The following is a 19,415-nucleotide window of genomic DNA, read 5'->3' as shown; positions in this document are numbered from 1 at the left end:
TTTCAGATCTAGAAAAAATTAAGTAATTTTACTCAACAAGGCTGAGGTTTAAACCCCAGTTTTCTGATTCCAAATTCATTATTCTTTCTACTATATTGTACTGGTCTCTGAAGGGTTTGGGGGGAGGAATGAGTAGAGACACTGGGAAGAAAAGAGAAAAGAGAATGTCATCCATCTGTCTGGATTGCTAATCTCATGCAAAGTGATGGGGGAAAGCAAGCATAGAGAGGCCATGTGATTTGCCAAATGACACAGAAGTAGAGAGGGGCAATGGTTTTATATTTAGATTTAAAGCTGGAAGAAAACCATGTTGCCTAGGTTAATCCTCTCTCTCTCTCTCTCTCTCTCTCTCTCTCTCTCTGTCTCTCTGTCTCTCTCTCTTTATCTCTCTCTCTGTCTCTTTGTCTCTCTTTCCCTCTCTTCCTCCCCTTCATCCCTCCCTGTTTCTCTTTATCTCTCCTTCCCTCCCCACCTCTCCAAGGTGAAATGAGAAAGCTGAAGCTCAAACAAGTTAAGTGACTTCCCAAAAGTCACACAGTGAGTGGCAGAGTAGGTTATATCCAGTAATAATCATGATGTAAGAAGATAAAAAGCATCATCACAATGTTAAACTTTTTAATGGGAAGGAGTGAAGTAAAAATAAGAGAGGGCAAGAGTCTTATGTCCTGTGTTGTCATTTTCTTTCATATATTTTCAGATCTGTTTCTTTTTCTTTTCTTCCAGATATGGAGTCCCTACAAGCAACCAGGTTGCACTGGAGACCTCGATGGTCGAATTGAAGATGATTCCCGCTGTCTCTATACCCATGAAGAATATATCAGCCTTGTGTTGAACAGTGGGAGTGGCTTGTCTCACGACTACGCCAACCAGTCAGTCCAAGAAGACCCGCGGATGATGGCTTTCTTTGACTCTCTGGTACGCCGGGAGATCGAGGGTTGGAGCTCAGATTCCGATAGTGACCTCAGTGAGAGCACCATCCTGCAGTTGCACGCAGGGGTGAGTGAGCGCTCGGGCTACAGCGATTCCGAGTCCTCTGCCTCCCTGCACCATTCTCCACCCCCCGTGGCCAATGAGCCAGCCGACACCGCCTTCCACCTGGGACCCCTTGGAGCCACAGCGATAGCATCCCCCCCACCCTCATCTTGCGAAGATGTGGCCTCGCGACAGCAGCGTCTGTCTGCCTTGCGGAGATACCAAGACAAGCGCCTCCTGGCCCTCTCCAATGAGTCAGATTCTGATGAGAACGCTTGTGAGGCCGAGCTGGATACCGACCTCTTCCCCCGACCCAGATCACCCAGCCCTGAAGAAAATGAGTCTAGTAGTTCCAGCAGCAGCAGTAGCACTGAGGATGAGGAGGAGCTGAATGAAAGGCGCACGTCCACCCGCCAAAGGAACGCTATGAGGCGGCGACAGAAGCCTCCACGAGATGACAGGCCTGGTGCCCCAGCAAAGCACGCCGGGACCTATATTGGAGAAGATAACTACGACTACCCACAGATCAAGGTAGATGACCTCTCCTCCTCCCCAGCCTCCTCCCCAGAGCGCAGCACCTCAAACATAGAGACCCACCCAGGGCGGGCATCCCCAGCTTCCGACATGGAGTCGGTGGAGCGGAAAATCTACAAAGCTTACAAATGGCTTCACTACTCCTACATCTCATATTCAACTAGCAAAGATGAAGAGACTTCCTTAGGAGTTGGGGGGGAGGCAGATGAGGGCAAACCTGGGACGAGCGAGAAGAGCCACATCACCCCTTCATCCAGCAAAAGTGGTTTAAGTGCTGCCAGTCCCCACGGCAGCCAGGAGCTCCCCAATGAGGGCCAAGGCAGGGAAGCTTTGAAAGAAGGCAGTCCTACCACAAGTCCTAGCCACGGCCCAGGCTGCGATCCTGACAGCCATGCAGGTGCAGAAGAACAAGAAGGCACATCCCAGAGTGCCAGTAATCCCAGCTCCCTCGAACACACTTTTGAGACCAAGAAGCTCAATGGGAAGTCCCTCTGCAAAGCCTTGAGTGAGCGGTCTGAGGAGCAGCCCTTGTCCACAGTTCCTAAAGGATCCTGCCTGGCCCTCGGAAGTGGACCCACTAGCTGTCCAAGGACCCAGTCTGACGACAGTGAGGAGAGAAACCTTGAAACTGTCTGTCCCAACCACAACAACGGACACTTCCATCCTCGACCCCTTCACCTCCACAACAATGGACAGAACTTTGGGGAGTCAGAGGCAGTCACCCACTCTTCCCCAGTACACTCAGATGCTGACAATGACAACGTGCTTCTGCCTGGAGCACTCTTGCACAAAGACTGCCATCTATCTGAAATGGACTGTGAGGACCACAGCACTGGTACGAAAGAGGACCTAACTGAACCTCACCTGCCAGACAGCAGGGGCAACCATGGACGAAGTGGACTCAAAAGGCACCGAGGGGAGTTGGAAGATACAGATTCAGAAAATTCCTGCTCAGAGAAGAAATTAAAAACATGATAAATGCAAGAGGGGGGGAAAAGAGCCTACAGAAAGAACCCTATTAAAAAAAAAAAGAAAAAACAAGAAAAAACCCTGTTTAGTAAAATACAGAGGAAAAGGAAAAAAGTATTAAAGGCACATAGAGCCAGGGTCTAAAATGTTGTGTCTATGATGCTGCTCCATTCCATTCGGCGATGGGTCTAAGTGTTTGGCCAATGGCTTGTGCTGTATAAAGAAAAAAATTCAAGTGACTCCTTTATTAGTGAGACTTGAGCATAGTGTACCTGTGCGAGGTTCTGTTAAAGTAAATCCTTGTTGAGACATTTGACTTGTTCTTGTATGTGTGTGCACACAGGCATGTGTGTGTGTGAGAGAGAGAATGTGTGTGTGTGTGTGTGTGTGTGTGTGTTTTCAGCCTCTCTGCCTGACTGTTGAGTTAGATTTTTCTTTTAGTTCTCCACTTGAAAGAATATATAGATGTATATTTTTTTTGCCACCTCACTGTTTACACGTCATAGGTATTCTGGTCTTGATGAGGGGTAACTGCTACATGGGATCCTGTTTGGAGCAGGAACTATAGAGATGTGGCATTTGAAAGGGCAGAGTAGAGAGCTAATGGAAAGTCCTTCAGTCCACTGACTGTGCTGATGAGAAGAGCATGGTTGCTTTTTTGAAAATTGTGAAGCCTTCCATGTTTTCTATATGTAGCACTTTTTTCATAAAGCACTTAATGTGGATATATTTCATTAAAGCATTCTTCATACTAATGAGAGGTTATAGGAAAGAATGGCCTTTTTTAGGTTCAGGGAGAGTATGTATTCCTAATTTCATTGTTTCCAAGTTTGGTAATGCTGCAACATAACCTTTATGAAGACATTAAGTTGGAACTACATGTGGGTCATGCGCTGTAACCAATATGGTGCTAGTTCTTAGATCCCAGTTGAACAAAAGCCAGCAGGTGCTTCTTTGGCCCCATGTGTTGAGAGCTAGACTTATAGGAGAAGAAGAATTTCTTATAAAAGAAGGAAGTTTTTAAGATCTTTGCACTTTCGCTACTAACATGAATTCTCAGTGATGAGCAACTAAGAGCCATTCAAGTGGAGAGGAGTATCTAGTTGAAAGAGAAAAAGAGTGGTATTGTATACAATTAATTTGTCACAAATCCCATTGACCAGACTTAGTCTGATTTGAAACTCCTTAGAATTGCTCATGAATAGGATCCATGATCCAGCTCCCGCATTGTAGTGTGCATCCTGAAGTATCAAGTTCCTGTTAAGTTGGATAATCTACAAGGCAGAAAAATGTAAGGAGAAGAGTTGATCATAAACTAATGTTCCTTAGATAAAGCTGCAGTGCTTTGAATTTTATGAAGGGAGAAGGGAAAAGACCAAAAGACTCACAGTGCTGCCATGTAGTGATTAGAAACACCTGAGCATAGTGAATATATGATATGCATTGAAATATAAAACATGGTTCTATATGCCCAATATAATCCATGGAATAATCAGCTGGAGAAGAAGAGATCCATGAAAAGTGAAGAAAATCTAGAGTGAGCAAAGGAGTAAAAAAAGAAAAGCTTTTGTTGGTCAAAAGGTGCTGGAAACCAGATCTGCAAATTAGTATCTGACTTTCAACCTGATGTCTTTTAGTGTGCAAAGCATTTTCCTTTTGCTAGGAGACTTTAGGAGACCAAAACCTGACTGACATAAAGGTTTGTGGAAGGAAAAAGGTAATGAGGGTGTGATAGTGAGAAAAGAGAACTCCCAAAGTTTGGAGAAAAAAGAAATTTAATCACCTTTAGGCATTGAGGGAACTACATAAAAAATGGTAAGCTAGAAGGGAGTGTCATTTTACTAAGCTTTCTGTAAAGCTAAAGATACATCTGACATGTTATGATGCAACTTATGTATAAAAACACCCTTAAAGGAATGAGAGAGGGGAGAGGAAATATTTTCTATCAACAGTGTGAATAGCAGTGGGGAAGGACTCAAAATTGAGCAAATGTTATTTATTGGAAGAAGGGAAGAAAAGTTCTGTAACAACCATTAGAATTTTTTTCAGATTTGTAATCAAGATGGCTTTCTGATTTGTCTTCTTTGATTATACACAGATCACTGTAAATTCTGGTTTGATAAGCCCAAGTAATTTTTAAGAATTTTGCTTTTGCAAAGTTTTATTAAATTGAAAAGTTTTTTTTAATCCTTCATATACAAAAGATAATCATTCAGTGTGTGTTTGTCTGCTACCTCCCAGGTTTTTCCTTTTTTGGTTTTTCTCTATAACAAATGATCAGAAGTGACTCTATCCAAGGAAGTCAATTGTCCTAGAGAGATAGATTGTGTTTCCTTGAAGATAACCAGTTTAGTAGTTGCAGTTCTTAAACTGCAAAATTTTGTCTTCCACTTTCAGAGCCTTTAAACCTTGTTTGTAATCACCTTATCCAAATCTCTGAAAGGAAAAAGGGAAGTTCAGCCTGTTAGCTTTTTTTTTTTTTTTTTTTTTCGGTCAAAAGAGATGAATTTTAATGGAAATGAGCTTTAATGACCATGCCCTTCTACACTTTCTTAACATCCCAAATTTCAGTTTTTTAAATTACATCATTTTTAAAGTAATGTATTTTATTGTGATAAAGCAAACACTTCCTAACACACATACCCAAACAACTTCCACCCCTTACAAAGTACAGTCTCTGAAAAAACAATGTTTTTAATTGTCCCCCCCAAAAGAAAAAGAAAAAAAAGAGGGCTGTGCACATTAACTTTGACAGTACAGTTCCATCATTAACTCTTATATTAGATCTGAGTTTTATTTTCTGTCATTGTCTTAAGATTTACATTGTTGTAATCTTTACATATTGTTCTTTTGGTTCTGCTTTCTTCTCTCTGCAACACTTACTAGAAGGCATTCTAAAAAAGATTCTGCACAACACAAGAGATTTGATTCCTCAAGAAGACAGTCCCTAAAAATTGGAGATTCTTTCCTGAAATCCTTTTCCACAATAGCAGATTCAGGGTTTAAGATACTACTCTGGAGATGATAATTATAACCCCATTTATTTTAATGATTAAGCCAAAGGCACAGAATAATATTAAAGTGCTTTATCTATAGCTTTATTTTCTACAAAATTTAAAGATTGCATCCTGTGCATTCAGATAGCTAACTAGCAAATAGCAAATGTCACTGAAAACTTTTTTTTTTTAACTTTTTTTCTTAGCCACAGTTATTATCTTTCTCTTTGGTATAGCAGGCAAATGAGATTCTAGATTGGTTTAAATAATAATTGCAATTGGTTTTGATTTAACATGCTCAAAATTACTCCTGTTTTTGTATGGCAAAGTACCTTGCCTTTCTTGAAGCCCTGCTCTTCTCTTCTAGTAATAAATTCTTCTCATGTATGTACAAAAATAAATCTATTATCCCCTAGTAACTGCTCACGTATTCCTCTTCCTTAAAACAGAGTTGCCCAAAAAGACCCTTTCTTCCTATTTTAACTCTTCAAGAACAGAGGAAGAGAGAAAGCAGTTCCAGCTAGGTGAAAGCTATCCAATTCATTAGCAGACTTGGCTAGCTAAGAACTGAGAAGAAATAAGAACCTAACATTCCATGTTTTTTTATAAATTTAACTGTAATTTCTAATCCTGGATCAGAGATCATCAAGAAGGAAAAATATAGGAAAGGAGGTATGTCAACTTAACTTCCATTATCACAGAGACCAAGTGATTGGCAGCAATATTGTATCAGAAAAAAAAAAAGATGCTGGATTTGAAAATCAGAAAACCTGAATTCAAATCTTAATCTTTAGCCAGTTCAATTAGCTCATGCTTGCTCAACCTGGGAAGATGTTAAATAAATTAAGTTTTGACTTTTGACATTTTGAACTTTCTGGAATGAAAAGTGCAAAGATTAGTAAAAGTCATACCATAGGAGAAAAAAAGTGGGAAATATGTGGGTATGAATAGATGGCAGAAATGGATTTTCTTAGCCCCTTTTGGCTAGAATACACTGAAAAAGTCAAATATGGGGCTTAGTCTGTTATAGAAATGTTTATCTGCAGGACTACAGTAATAGAAAATGGAATCAGGAAAATATTTTTTTAAAATAAAGTACTAGATTATGATTCTAGAAAATTATGCCATATTTATAGTTAAATAGTAAATAAAAATATCTTAATTCCAATCATTTGGGTGCTTCTCTCCACTGCCACCCTACCATGAAGACATCTTATAATGGAAATAAAGAGAAAAGAAGGATAGAACTAACCTTATAGAAATTTGCTTTTCAGCCAGTTTTGCAGGAATGCATCAATTCTATGAGGTAAGAAATACATGTCAAGTGAACCTGCTCAAAACAGATCTATTACAAATTGCTGTGTTTGATACTTCAAGGACCCATGATTTCATTGGTATGTTGTACTTCCTCCACAGTGAAGTCCTGAAGTCAATCTGGTAATGTCTCTGAACTTAATTAAATTGGTCCTCAAACAGCCCACCTACAGTCTTACTAGTGATTTTGTATCTAAAACCTTTCCAGCTTGATAGAAGCTGCCAATAGTATTCATTCCCAGATTTCAAATTGTTAGGAAATCTTTTTTGAAAATATGTTGACACACTTAAATTTGATTCAAAAAAACAAATCTAACTTACAAAGTACATTCCCTTCAAACAATGTATTGATCCTTCAAGAAAGGAGGATATGTATACATTAACTTTAGTATCATAGTACCAACATTGACTTATTAGAACTGAGGGTTGGCTTTGTATGTATGTAGGAGGGTTTTTTGGGGGGGAAAGGGAGCTCTCATTTACTTTAGACTTATTGTAATAATTTAATAGATGCAGCTAAATAGCTCAGTGTATAAATGCTAGGCTTAGAATCAGGAAAACCTGAGTTCAAATATGACCTCAGTCACTAGCTATGTGATCCTCAGCAAGTCACCTAACATTAATCCATTGGGGAAGGAAATAGCAAATCACTCTAATCTTTGCCAAGAAAATACCATAGATAGATAGTATGGTCAATGGGGTCATGATGAATCAACCATGACTGAACAAGTAATTATAAATGTTATGCTTTTGACTCTGCTTTCTTCCCTCTATATTGCTCACTAGAAGGAATAACTTTTGGGGATCCAGTTAATCATCTCAAGGCCATGAAGAGATCTTACAGTAGGATAGGTAGGATTCATAGCAATTAAAATACAATTATCAGAGAATAAGCTGTAAGTCCTTTTAGTATAGTTCATCTGTGAAAATTATTTTGACCAAGCATCTCTTCTGGTATGTGATTTTTTCCACAGACTTTCCTATCTCACCTTTTTCATTTTTTTTTTCAATGTGAAAACTCCAAGCTTTTTATTTTTTAACACCTCTCATCCTGACCATCATTTCTGTGCTTTGGGATAAAATGGAACAAATCTAATTTCCACATTATAGCTTGTCAGATAATTGAAGGCAACTATCAGATCTCTGTTGAGTACTCTTTTCTAACTGTGTTGAATCCCTTCATCTAATCTTCCAATGTCATCTGCTCAAGTTCCTTCACCATCTTCTGGAAACTTCAGTTTATCAATGTCTTTAAACTGTGGTCCCCAAAATTGTGCATAATACTCTGAAGTCTGACAAGAGCAGAGTACAGTGTGGTGATCTGTCACTTATACCTGGAAACTATGTCACTCTTAATGAAGCCTAAGATTGCATTAACATTTTTAGTTGGTACTATGCTACTAAAGTTAATGTATACATATCTTCCTTTCTTGAAGGATCAATACATTGTTTGAAGGGAATGTACATCACACTGGTAAATCTTTTAATTTGTAAAGCCCTAAACCCACTAAAACCCTAAGATGTTTTCAGAATCATTATTTATCCATGATTATCCCCCATCTTATATTTTCAAAATTAAATATGTTAATCCAAGTGCAAGGTTTTGCATTTATATCGATTATCATCTTAGATTCAGCCCAGTGCTGTCTTCTATTAAGATCCCTTTGGATCCTGACTGTCATCCATTGTGTTAGCTATCCCTTAAAGCTTGTCATCTATAAATATGATGAGCATGACACTTAAATCTTTATCAAAGTCACTGATAAAAATGACAGCACTAGGCTAACTACATATCCCTGGGGTAGTCTACTAGAAATTGTCATTTTACCAAGCTACTATTAAGTATAGCCATCCAACCAATTCTGAATCTGTTCTGATTTTACTATTCATATTCCCGTCTTCTCCACAAGAATAATATAAAATACTTAATCAAAAGTTTTGCTAACATAGGAAAGTATTCCCCTATAAAACAAGGAGTAGTATTTCTCATCTCTTTGCAACAGCCTGCCTTCTCAACTCTGTTCTAAATGATTTCCTTTTCCCCAATAAGTTAAAGTAGGGAGAATGAGTATTGTTCTTGTATTAATAAGTAGCCTATATATCCTTATCCCATCTATAAATATTCTGTATCAAATTAGGCTTAAATCCTAATTCAGGTATAACTCTCTTGTGAGGAAAGTGGTTTATTAGATCATTTTGCTCACCATAATATAGCCCACTGTGGTTATATTTGTTAATGTTTAATAAGTGCCTTCTATGTCAAGCATTGCTAAGCACAGAATACAAATAAAAACAATGTCAGTCCCTTGCCTTCAAGGAGCTAACTATCTAATTGGGAAGGTATCATAAAAGGAAACTGAAAAACTAAAGGATATAAGGGAAGTGGGAGGAGGGAGAAGCTAGAAGGTGCCCAGAGAGGACATGATGAAAAGTTCCAAAGTGCAAAAAGCAGCATTACTGGTAGAAAATGCAGAGAAAAATTATGCTAAGCTCTTTGGTCCTCAAGCTCATAGCCCTGATTTCTAGTCCAAGGATGCAACCAGAGGGAAAAGGGGTACTGATGATTGTGTTACATGACAGCCAAAGAAGCAGGCCATGAAAGAAAGAGGAAGTAACTTCATGGATGGACCCAGAGTTAGTGTTAGAGTAGATAAAAATGGAGTAGCCATCCCCATACTCAAGCCACAGGACTTCCCCATGACTTCCTTGGCTTCATGTTTTTATGTGTACTTGGAGTAATTTAGAGGCATTTGTCAAGGTATTAGATATACAAATTCATACATAAGCATAAATGTGAATTATAATGTATTTATGACTATTCTCTTAATAGTAAAATAGGTACCAGCACAGATATTAGCCAGCCTATTGGGAGTATTGAGTTAAGATGCCTGTGGAAGAAAGTCATAGGTCTGGGATGCAGAGTGCTTTGGGTGTTCCTTAGGAAAACTAGAAAAGTCAGCCAAAGTGGGTATTGTATTTGTCTCCCCTTCCCCTTGAAGTCTTGTGAGCCTCCAGTAGTTATTCTTCCTAGTCACTTCCTACATTCTAATTTAGGCAACTATTTGATTAATTGTTGCATGATAGCTTTCGGGAGTCCTATTTTAGAATTGAACTTGAAGGTGAGAAAGAAAAAGTTTTGTTTGAGATAACATTAGGAGCAATATCAAGACAATGAAAATGATAAATGGCAAAGTGCTTGCACCAGTACAGCTAGGATAACATTCTTGTGATCTATGATTTTTATGCTCATTTTCTTACAGACTTTTTAAGTACCACATTGTTAGTCCTTCCAACTTCCAAAGTGTTGGTTTACAGACTTCCCCCTTCCAGTTCTATTCCTAATAGAGTTGGGCTAATATCCAAGACAATGAAGAGTTCAGGAAATGGTAGAATTGTTGGATACTACCCCACAGGAAGGAACTGGCTGGCTGTGATAATTACAATGTCAATGTACTGGAGAGAAAAGGGAGTAAGGAATAAAGAGGGGGAAGACATTAGAGACACAAACATAATTCTATTAGTCAGTCCAACCATTTTAAAAGGATATAATATCTTAAAATGTACTGGAATTTTTGAAGCATCAGAAGGAAACTAATGCTACATCCTCACTGTATGGGATCAATAATTATGTCAAATTCAGTTTATCCAACCAGCTAATTTAGAGAGTATATATATATATATATATATATATATATTTTTTTTTTTTTTTTTTTTTTTAATTAGATGTACAACCATCATGGTTAATTGAGGTATAGACTCTTGTAATTCTCTTACCACTGAGTAGAGATAGAGACAAAGAGGCTTGGAACACCTAAAGAAAACTAGTTTGTTCTGGTATTCTCTAGAGCATTTGACTTGCAGGGCAAGTCATTCCTTACATGCTAAAAGGTTTTTCATTGACCTCAAGAACCAGGTTTCCTGCCTCTGAGCCCTACGTTGGGCTCAGTAAGATGTCCCTTCAAAATCCGAGACAGCTAAATCCCAAATACTGAACTGGGTTCTCCATTTATTCCTTTATTGTTTTATTCTCATATGATCTGGTTCTGAATCTGTTTTGGTGAGGAGTCTACTTTTGCCATCTTATGACATCCTATTCTTTAGTCCCTTCCTGCCATGGCCTAACTCCAATTCTGTGCTCATTAACACTCACAAGTCAAAGGAGTATGAATGCATCTGAAAAGCTGATCTGCTAAGTTTCTCTGGTTACTGCTTACTTATTCTTCCCTAGTTGTACTAGAGTGCTATCTCTTCCAGAAGCAACATTTGCCCACATAGGATGTAAAGGTGCTGTGTATATATAACAAGGTGAACTACAGAATCCAGTGCCATTGGATCAGTACAAACAGTAATCTTTGGGCTTACCCTGTGACTCAGCCTTTTGGCTCAACTCAAATTTGGGCCTTCATTTTCTGGCTCTTGATATCCTTCCACTGGGACTAAGAAAGAATCATCCTCTGGGAGAGTTTAAGTCCTGAACTTCCAAGCCAAACTTAATAAGTGGTCTCTGTCCCCAGAGATGCCTTCAATTGTATTCACTGATGCCACACATCCCCTAATTCTTTCAAGGCTAGACCTATGGTCACTGTCCAAGAAGCTGACAGATTACTTGAAGACCTCAATTTTAGTTCCAATTCTACTTCTAATGAATTAAGTGAATAAATGCCTGGATTTTCTTCAGCCACAATTTCTTTACCTGAAAAATAATGGGATTAGAATATATGATCTCAAAGGTTCTTTCCAACTCTAACGTAACATTCTATCCCCTAGCAAACTAAATAGCAGATTAGATGTCTAAGGAAAGTGTGGAGGAAGACCATCTCACACACTCAATTTGCTTTTTTCTATAGCTATGTTGACTTTCCCTTCACCACAACGCTCTTACCTTCTAGCTGCCAGGGACTAGAAACTTCTCCCAAAGGTACCTGAATCCTGATCTCTAGCAATACTTCTTTAAATTGCTGGTTGATTCTTTGCATGCAGAGATTAGGGAATAGACTGTACCCAATGTCTTCCACTCTGACTCATCTTGATAATCTTTGTATTCCTGTTTAAATTGACATTTACTTTTTTTTTTGGGGGGGGGGGAAGTTGTTTTTTTTTTTTGCCTCTATAAATATCATTATGAGTCTAAAGGCAGGAAAATCTAAGTTTGAATTTGGCCTCAGACACTTCCTAGCTGTGACCTTTGGTAAGTCATTTGACCTCTTTAAAATTTTTAAAGTTTAAATGTTTAAAATTAGTTATTTTAAATAATTGTTTTTAATTTAATTTTTAAATTACAAAATACTGTTTACCTCAGTTTCCCCATCTGTAAAATGAGAATAATAGTAGTAGTGAGATAGGTGAAGCTTTCACAAGAAGTCTATGAGACTAGGCCTAAGTCACATGATCCTTATTCCCAGGTCTGCAGAGCCAGAAGGTCAAGTCTTGGAGCCAGGTTGCAGGAAGTTACATGATTTCTAGGTCTAGAGATTTCTAAAGGCCCTAGGTCAATGACTAGAAGTGACGTGACCCACAGGAGGCAGACAACATTGGTGACCATGAGTCAATGATGGTTACTTCCTTTTAGTCTATCCAATGGAAAAACTTGGGTCTTTTGCTATTTAACCAACTTTACTTACTGCTTCCAGCTTGTCAGGTCAGACACTTGTTGGGAGCTGAGATGCCTCCGCGGTGTGTGCTTGGGCCTCTCCCTGCAGGGACTAAATAAATGCTTTCTCTTTGTACCTGATGATGTCTATGATTAATTTGGGGAAGGGGGCCTAGCACCCCTCCCACACAGTAACTACTTTCCCAGATTTCTGTGAGGATCAAATGAGATAATAATTGTCAATTGTTTAACATAGTGCCTGACACATAGTAAGTGCTATATAAATGTTAGCTATTTGTTTTCAGTGATCGAAAAGGAACAACCACCCTTTTTCAGTGAGCTCCACTAATCAATATCACAATGGTCATTTTGTGTAAATACTCTAAAGAGGAAAATATTTGCTATGAGAGATATATCGTTTTCTCCATTTTTTAAAATCAATTTTATAACAACAAAAAAGACCCACTTAAAGACATCAATGGAAATTTGATATAATGTGCTCAGTTCTAAAGTGCACATTCAAAAGGATGCAACTTTCTTATATAAAGTTATATATACACAAAAACCCCCTCTTTCTGCCTTTTACATTATTTCATAAAGTTTTCCATGTTTCTGTAGGTTTTTTACCTCTGTTCTTCTTAGTGTCATGTCAATGAATAAATATTTCCATATTTATATCCATATCCATAATTGATGAATATTAGATTCTATTTTAGTATATATATATAGAGAGATACATATATATATATGTTTCATAAATACATGCATATATCTAATCGTTCTTTTTTAAAAATCAATTTTATTGGCTTATTTTATTTGGACATCATTGCCCAGATTTCCCTCATATTCTTTTCTTTTCCCCTTCCAGAGAGTCATCCCTTATAACAAAGAACTTTTCAAAAAGAAAGAAAAAGAGAAGGGGAATTGCAAAAATCAGAAAAATTGAATAAGATGTTGAAAACAATCTTACATTACACACGATGTTCCACACAAATGGATCCCAACACCTGCAGAGGAGCAGGGAGAGATATCTTCTCTCTCTCTTCTTTGGATCTAAGGATATTCTTTGTAACTTTGCAACATTCACCTTTTTATCACTATGTTTATTGTTCTTTCTAATCACAATATGGTCATTATGTAAATTGTTTTCTCTACTCTCCTACTGGGAACTCTTGAACTGGTGAAGTAGTGATAAGCATTTTAAACTCACCATCTTCTTTAAAGAGATTCTAAGGAAGTATGATATTGTAATGACAAGTAGTTCTTTAAACCAGAAAACTACAAAGCTTCTTATAGTGATTCTCTGGACTAACTCCTCAGTCAACATGAAGTTGATTTGTCAAATATGTTTTCAGCAAAGCATTGCTTCTTAGGCTAGCATGCTAGGCGGTACAGACAAAGACTAAACAGTCCTTTAGTCAACCAAATGCTGGTTTGTCTAATTTATGTATGGATCCTTCTAACAGCAAAGTATAAACAAAACCTTACTCCATCAAATCAGAAATGTTAGAGAATAACTGACACCTCTTATTGATGAGGTAATAGGGAACCTCAAAATGATGAGATAACTTGAACCAAATCATGAGGTAAATACCTAATAATGAGGTATATACCTCATTAAGATTAAGTGAGGTCTAGTGGCAGGATTCGGGGTACAGGGGGTCACATGGAGCTCCCCTGCAACCCCCTTAGGATTCGGCGCAAGGATACAAAGTTAAGTCAGGTCTAGTGGGGGCGAGAGTCCCCTGTAAATGAATTTACAGGCCGAAAACCTAGATGGGTAAAAGATGTTTATTGCAGGGTTTGGAAGCAAGGTTAAGGTCTGGTTAGTAAAAGGCATTAGATAGAGGAAGATATACGCCGAAAGCGGCGGGGACAGAGAATCTCTGATGCATCTTGGTTGGCATCTTTCAAATCTCTGAACCAAAGATGATTCTAGCTTTGCTTTTTTTTTATCTGCTTGAAGAAGCAATGGGCGGAGCTCAGGTTAATTCCTAGAAGGCCAGATTTTTGGTGGGCTTTATCCTAGCCAGCTCAGATGGGGGGGTGGGGCGCTGGGTACAAGCCCAAACTAGTTTGACCAGATCTTGTATCAAAGGGGGCTGAAAACCCAAACCAACTGGGGGCTGGGTACAGCCCAAACTGGATCAGATACAGATCTTTTCCCTTAGGAATATCTTGTCCCAAAGGTAGATCAGACAAGGAATCTTAAAGGGGTTACACCCGCTACATTATGGTATCAAATTCAAAAAGAGGGCTATTGAATCATGCTTGGGGATCTCTGCAGTCCACATTTTGACTTAGTTTTAAAATGAAATGTTTCATTATATTTTTGTTTCTTTTATTAAATATTTTCCAATTACATTTTAATCAGATTTCAACCACACTTGGGAACTCTCCTTCTTCCCTCATTGTTCTGGTTTTGATTACTTCACTCTCATCAGTTCATATAAGTCTTCTTAAATTTCTCAAACATATTTGACACCTCTGCTGTACATAGTACTGAATTTCAGTTACCTTCCAATAAGCTTCATCCCTCTCCAGTCAAACAATATATTCCAACAAATTGCTAAAATATTCCTGTAAATTGATTATACTGTTTAATAAGTCACCTCCAATTGATCCTTCCATTGTTTCTTCAACTTCTTGCTGGGTAACTCACCACTTCTACTAACCCAAATCAGAATCTCTTGATGATCAATGATTCATCACTTCCTTCCATGGTAAATTCACAAAATTTCAGTCAGTTCTCAAACTGTTTATTCAATCATCTCACAATCTTCGTACACTTATCTGATTTATCATTTTGTGAGTTACTTTCTCAAGCTCTAAAATGCAAATGAGTTGAGGGAACACAATGCCCTGCAGCCTGTCATATCTCTGTCCTCAAACAGATCCTCTCAATTTCTCCTTCCAACAATCTGTTATTTCTTTTCACAGTTTATTTGAAAACTAGGTTTTTTTACATTCAAATTTTATCACTTTTTCACAAAACTTCTTTTTTTGCCCCTTATACAACCAAGCTGTTTATATAAGAAAATGCTAGTACCTTACAACTGTCATAAGTTGATTTACTTATTTTTCTTTAGATAAAATGTATTTTCTGCCTCTTTCAGGAACCAACCTGCTCCTGTAGGAAAAGAGTAGTACCTTATATAACAATTAGAGGTCTCCCAAAAGTAGAATAAGTTGCTTAGGAGCAAAGTATTATGTTCCCTCTAATTAGAGTTCTTCAAAATGTCTTCTTTTAGGTATATTATTCTAGGCATTCTCTTAGGATACAGGCTAAACCAAGTGTCCAATTTGTCTAAATTCACTTTTTCTTATCAAATGCTTTTTTTCTCTTTTGCAGATTTAGAAGGAATAAAGAAATTTCTCTATCTCAAATCAATGCCGCTGCAATGACTCTTATTGTTAACATGAAAACTGTAGGAAATAAGCTTCAGCTTGAACAGGCTAAAATAATCTATTTGCTGATTGTCCTGAAGAAAATATGCACTAAAGTTTAGAAAGAAATCTGCTTTCCTGCTCGGGTAAGGGCTATTAGACAGTTAAGAATGACAAATCTTGAAATCCTGAGTTCCTCCATGTCATTGCCAGAAGTTAGGGCAAATGGAGAAAAGTAAAAAAGATTGAAATTCTTGAAGTTCTCATTTATTTTGTTCAGAGATTGGACAGGTAAAAACTGCAAAACAAAGTCCTTTAATGGGCTTCTATTTCCTCATCTTTAAAATAGATATAATATCTTTATTATCTATCTCACAGGGAGGCTGTGAGGAATATGCTTTGTAAACTTTTTTTTTTTTTTTTTGCTGAGGCAATTGGGGTTAAGTGACTTGCCCAGGATCACATAGTCAGGAAATGTGTCTGAGGTCAGATTTGAACTCAGGTCCTCCTGACTTCAGAGCTGGTGCTCTGCTTTGTAAACTTTGAAGAGCTACATAAACAAAATATTTCAAGATAAGGAACTCTAAATCTAATTTCAAGTATTCTAAACTCAAACACTCTTGTGTCTAAGGCTCCCTCATTTTACATTCTGATTCAAGATAATGGCAGCTTTAGAATTAAAAAAAAGATGAAAAGGGAGGTAAAACTAGAAACTCAGAAACTTCAACTCTTGTTTCTTCTCTTGAATTGTGTAAATCTTCTGAATTATAAGTGAAAAAGCACAGTATCACTCAACTGATGATCCAGCCCCAAATCATTCAAGCAGAATAAAGCAAAACAGTCTGTCCTCCTAGGCAGAGACCTCACCTGGGCCCTGACTTAATTTAGAAAGAAAAACAATATAAAAAGAAAACTTCAATGTTGCAATTAAATACCCTCTCTATATTTCCAAATAAAGCCATCTGGAGGGTTTACTTTGCTGATGAAGATGTCTAGAAAGCCTTGTAAATTAAAAAGAAAATCCAGAATTAGCAGAGTACTAAAATAAGAGCCACGGTAACCTCTCCCTCTATATTGTTGTCCAGTCATTTTCAGTCATGTCCAAATCTTCATGTCTGCTTATTGGAAGTTGTCTTGGCAAAGATGCTAGAGTAATTTGCCATTTCCTTTTCTAGTTCATTTTACAAATGAGTAAACTGAGGCAAATGGGGTTAAGTGACTTGCCCAGAGTCTGAACTAGTAGATGTCTGAGGCCAAATTTGAACTTAGATCTTCCTGACTTCAGGCCAGAGACTCTATTCACTGTGCCACTCCCTCAGTGGTGCTCCATAATATCCTGCCTTTCTGTAGCTTTAATCTATAAAATACTAAACACTTTAAGATATGAAAAATCCAGAATTAAAAGGAAATTCATTAGGAAGTACTGATTTATATTTTAGAAAATTTTACAGAAGGATCTTCAATAAACTCTTTAAATACTGGCAAAAGTCCCATTTCCAATGGTTCATTGTGGGGTAAGTGATCCTGAAGTTGATAAGGAAAAGCCAGTGAAATACAAACCTTTGGTAGTTTCTACCAGTAAGGATAATTTGATTAACTTGAGTCTACCAGTCAACCTGATGAGATTACAAAGAGTAGAGGTTTGTTGGTAGGGCACCTTAATCCTGGGTCTGTTAGATTGTAGTCCTAGGGGCAGAGTTGAGGGAACATTCTGGACCATGGGATATGTACATCTTAAGGGGGTTTATCTAGAATATGAGATGCTCATTACTAATTAATTGATCCCAAGTACATAATTTATTTGGGGAGAGTCACACATACATACATACATACATACATATATATATATGTCTCAGGTTCATTCAGAGTCAGGATCATCAAAGTCCTTGGTCTTCAGGGGGAGAAGTGAAGGAGGCAGGCAAGCTGCCACATGGCTTGCCAAAGATGAATCCTAGACTTGAGTCCAGAGCCTGAAATTTCTCTCCTCTTCCTTCAGCAAAGCAACTCTGATTCTCTCCTGCAGCCCTCCAATCCTTGCCTATGATTCTCACCACCACACATTCCACAAGCACCAATGGTGAGGAGAGCCAACACATCTCCATCTCATCTAAATATATGTTTATAGAACACATCAAATAGGTAATTAACCTTAAGTGCTCTGCTGTCTGATTCAAGTACACTTTTCAGAGTTTTAGCCCTCTACATCTCTTGCTTTCTTTTGTTTTGGAACACAGGTGGTCACATTCTCCCTGACTTCTCAGGATGAAAAACACCAAAGGGAAGTGAGAAGTCTAACTAGATATTGTTAGCGGGTTTTGGGGTTGAAAGATCTTACTAGAAACAAGTATACACAAATCCATCAGCATGGGAGGTATTATACAAGCACATAGCTAGTAGTGATGATTTTCCCCCACAGCCAATCCAGGCTCAATGTGGTATAATAAACATGAATTGTACATGCAAGTAGTGATATAACAAACAATATGAATCAACATTGTGTTGTAAAAAATTTCCAGAAGTCCTAGAAAGAGGGTATGTAAATAACAATCCCACATATACCTCCTTCAGCAGCCAAGAGATAGTCCAAAACCAAGCTGTTGTCCATTACTCCATGTGTCAGGGAATTCAATGATTCCTGCAGATTTTGAAGTCCTGCAACAGTCTTATGTCTCAGGGAATCCAATGATTCCTGAGGATTTTGAAGTCCTGCATCAATCTCATTGACAATTTTTGATGTTCATGAGTCAATTGCCATAACTGTCATGCTCTTTCAGTGGTGGGCACAATCAGTGATGGAACCACCCAGTGTTTCTTGGGTCTTCTTCATTTCAAGGGTCTTCTCCATCTCTGATGAAAAAAGCGAATATAGCTCGTTGGCACCCATCTGATTTCTTCTCCACCTGTAGAGATACAAGCAAACCTTCTCCTCCACTCTGATCCCTTCCATTCACCACTTTCTGGATCTCTCCACATCACCTGGCTATTATCTAAAGATAGTAGAGCTGCCCTCACTGGACACTGCCCTTCTGGTGGGCTATAAAATGTCTGCCGGAGCCAGTGCATCTTTATCAAAAATTAAGAAGTTAATTTTATAAAGAGTTAAATTTAGACATTCTCTAGGGTTACCTGTGGCTCCTCCTTCCTTTTGTTTTTGGAGGAGCATCTTGATGTCTCTGTTTCTCTTCTACTATTGCCTGTCCTTGAGGATTAAAAAGTATGCCAGTGGTGTGTAAAATCTTATACTGTGCACAAAAGTGTAAAAAATGTTTATAAGTATATGTAGGTCCATTATCTGTTTTTATTTCTGTGGCTCACCCATAAGTGCAAATGCTTGTATAAGGAATTCAGTGACCACTTGGGCTGTCTCTTTTGCTGCTGTATTGCAAAAGTAAACCCTGAAAAGGTATCTACTACAACATGGATAAAAGAGAGACAACCAAAAGATTTATAATAGATCACATCCATTTGCCAAATTTCATTGTGTCTCAAACCATGATGGTTCTTCCCCAGAGGGAGTGTAGGAGCATGGAAAGGAAGGCAAGCTGAACAGGCTTTTACTATGCTCCTAGCTTACTCTTTTGTTATCCTAAATTGCAAATGTAAAGCTCGAGCAGCCTTATGATATTTAGAATGAGATTCTTGGGTTGCCTGAA

At 38.0% G+C, this 19,415-nt stretch overlaps 1 protein-coding gene across 2 annotated transcripts in view; it reads left to right on the top strand.

Moving 5' to 3' along the window:
- Positions 1-2,780, top strand: part of DCAF5 (DDB1 and CUL4 associated factor 5) — a 141,827-nt gene extending 139,047 nt beyond the window's left edge. For both annotated transcript variants that reach the window (XM_074290471.1, XM_074290472.1), the window contains one exon: positions 724-2,780. In XM_074290471.1, the coding sequence (XP_074146572.1) occupies positions 724-2,481 (1,758 nt within the window). In that variant the 3' untranslated portion in view covers positions 2,482-2,780. The remainder of the gene's footprint in view (positions 1-723) is intronic.
- Positions 2,781-19,415: the final 16,635 nt, after the last annotated feature.

This window comes from Sminthopsis crassicaudata, chromosome 2 (genome assembly GCF_048593235.1).
Source record: "Sminthopsis crassicaudata isolate SCR6 chromosome 2, ASM4859323v1, whole genome shotgun sequence".
Classification (NCBI taxonomy): Eukaryota; Metazoa; Chordata; class Mammalia; order Dasyuromorphia; family Dasyuridae; genus Sminthopsis; species Sminthopsis crassicaudata.
The sequence above is the reverse complement of the archived record's forward strand: the minus strand, read 5'-3'. Positions and strand labels throughout refer to the sequence as shown.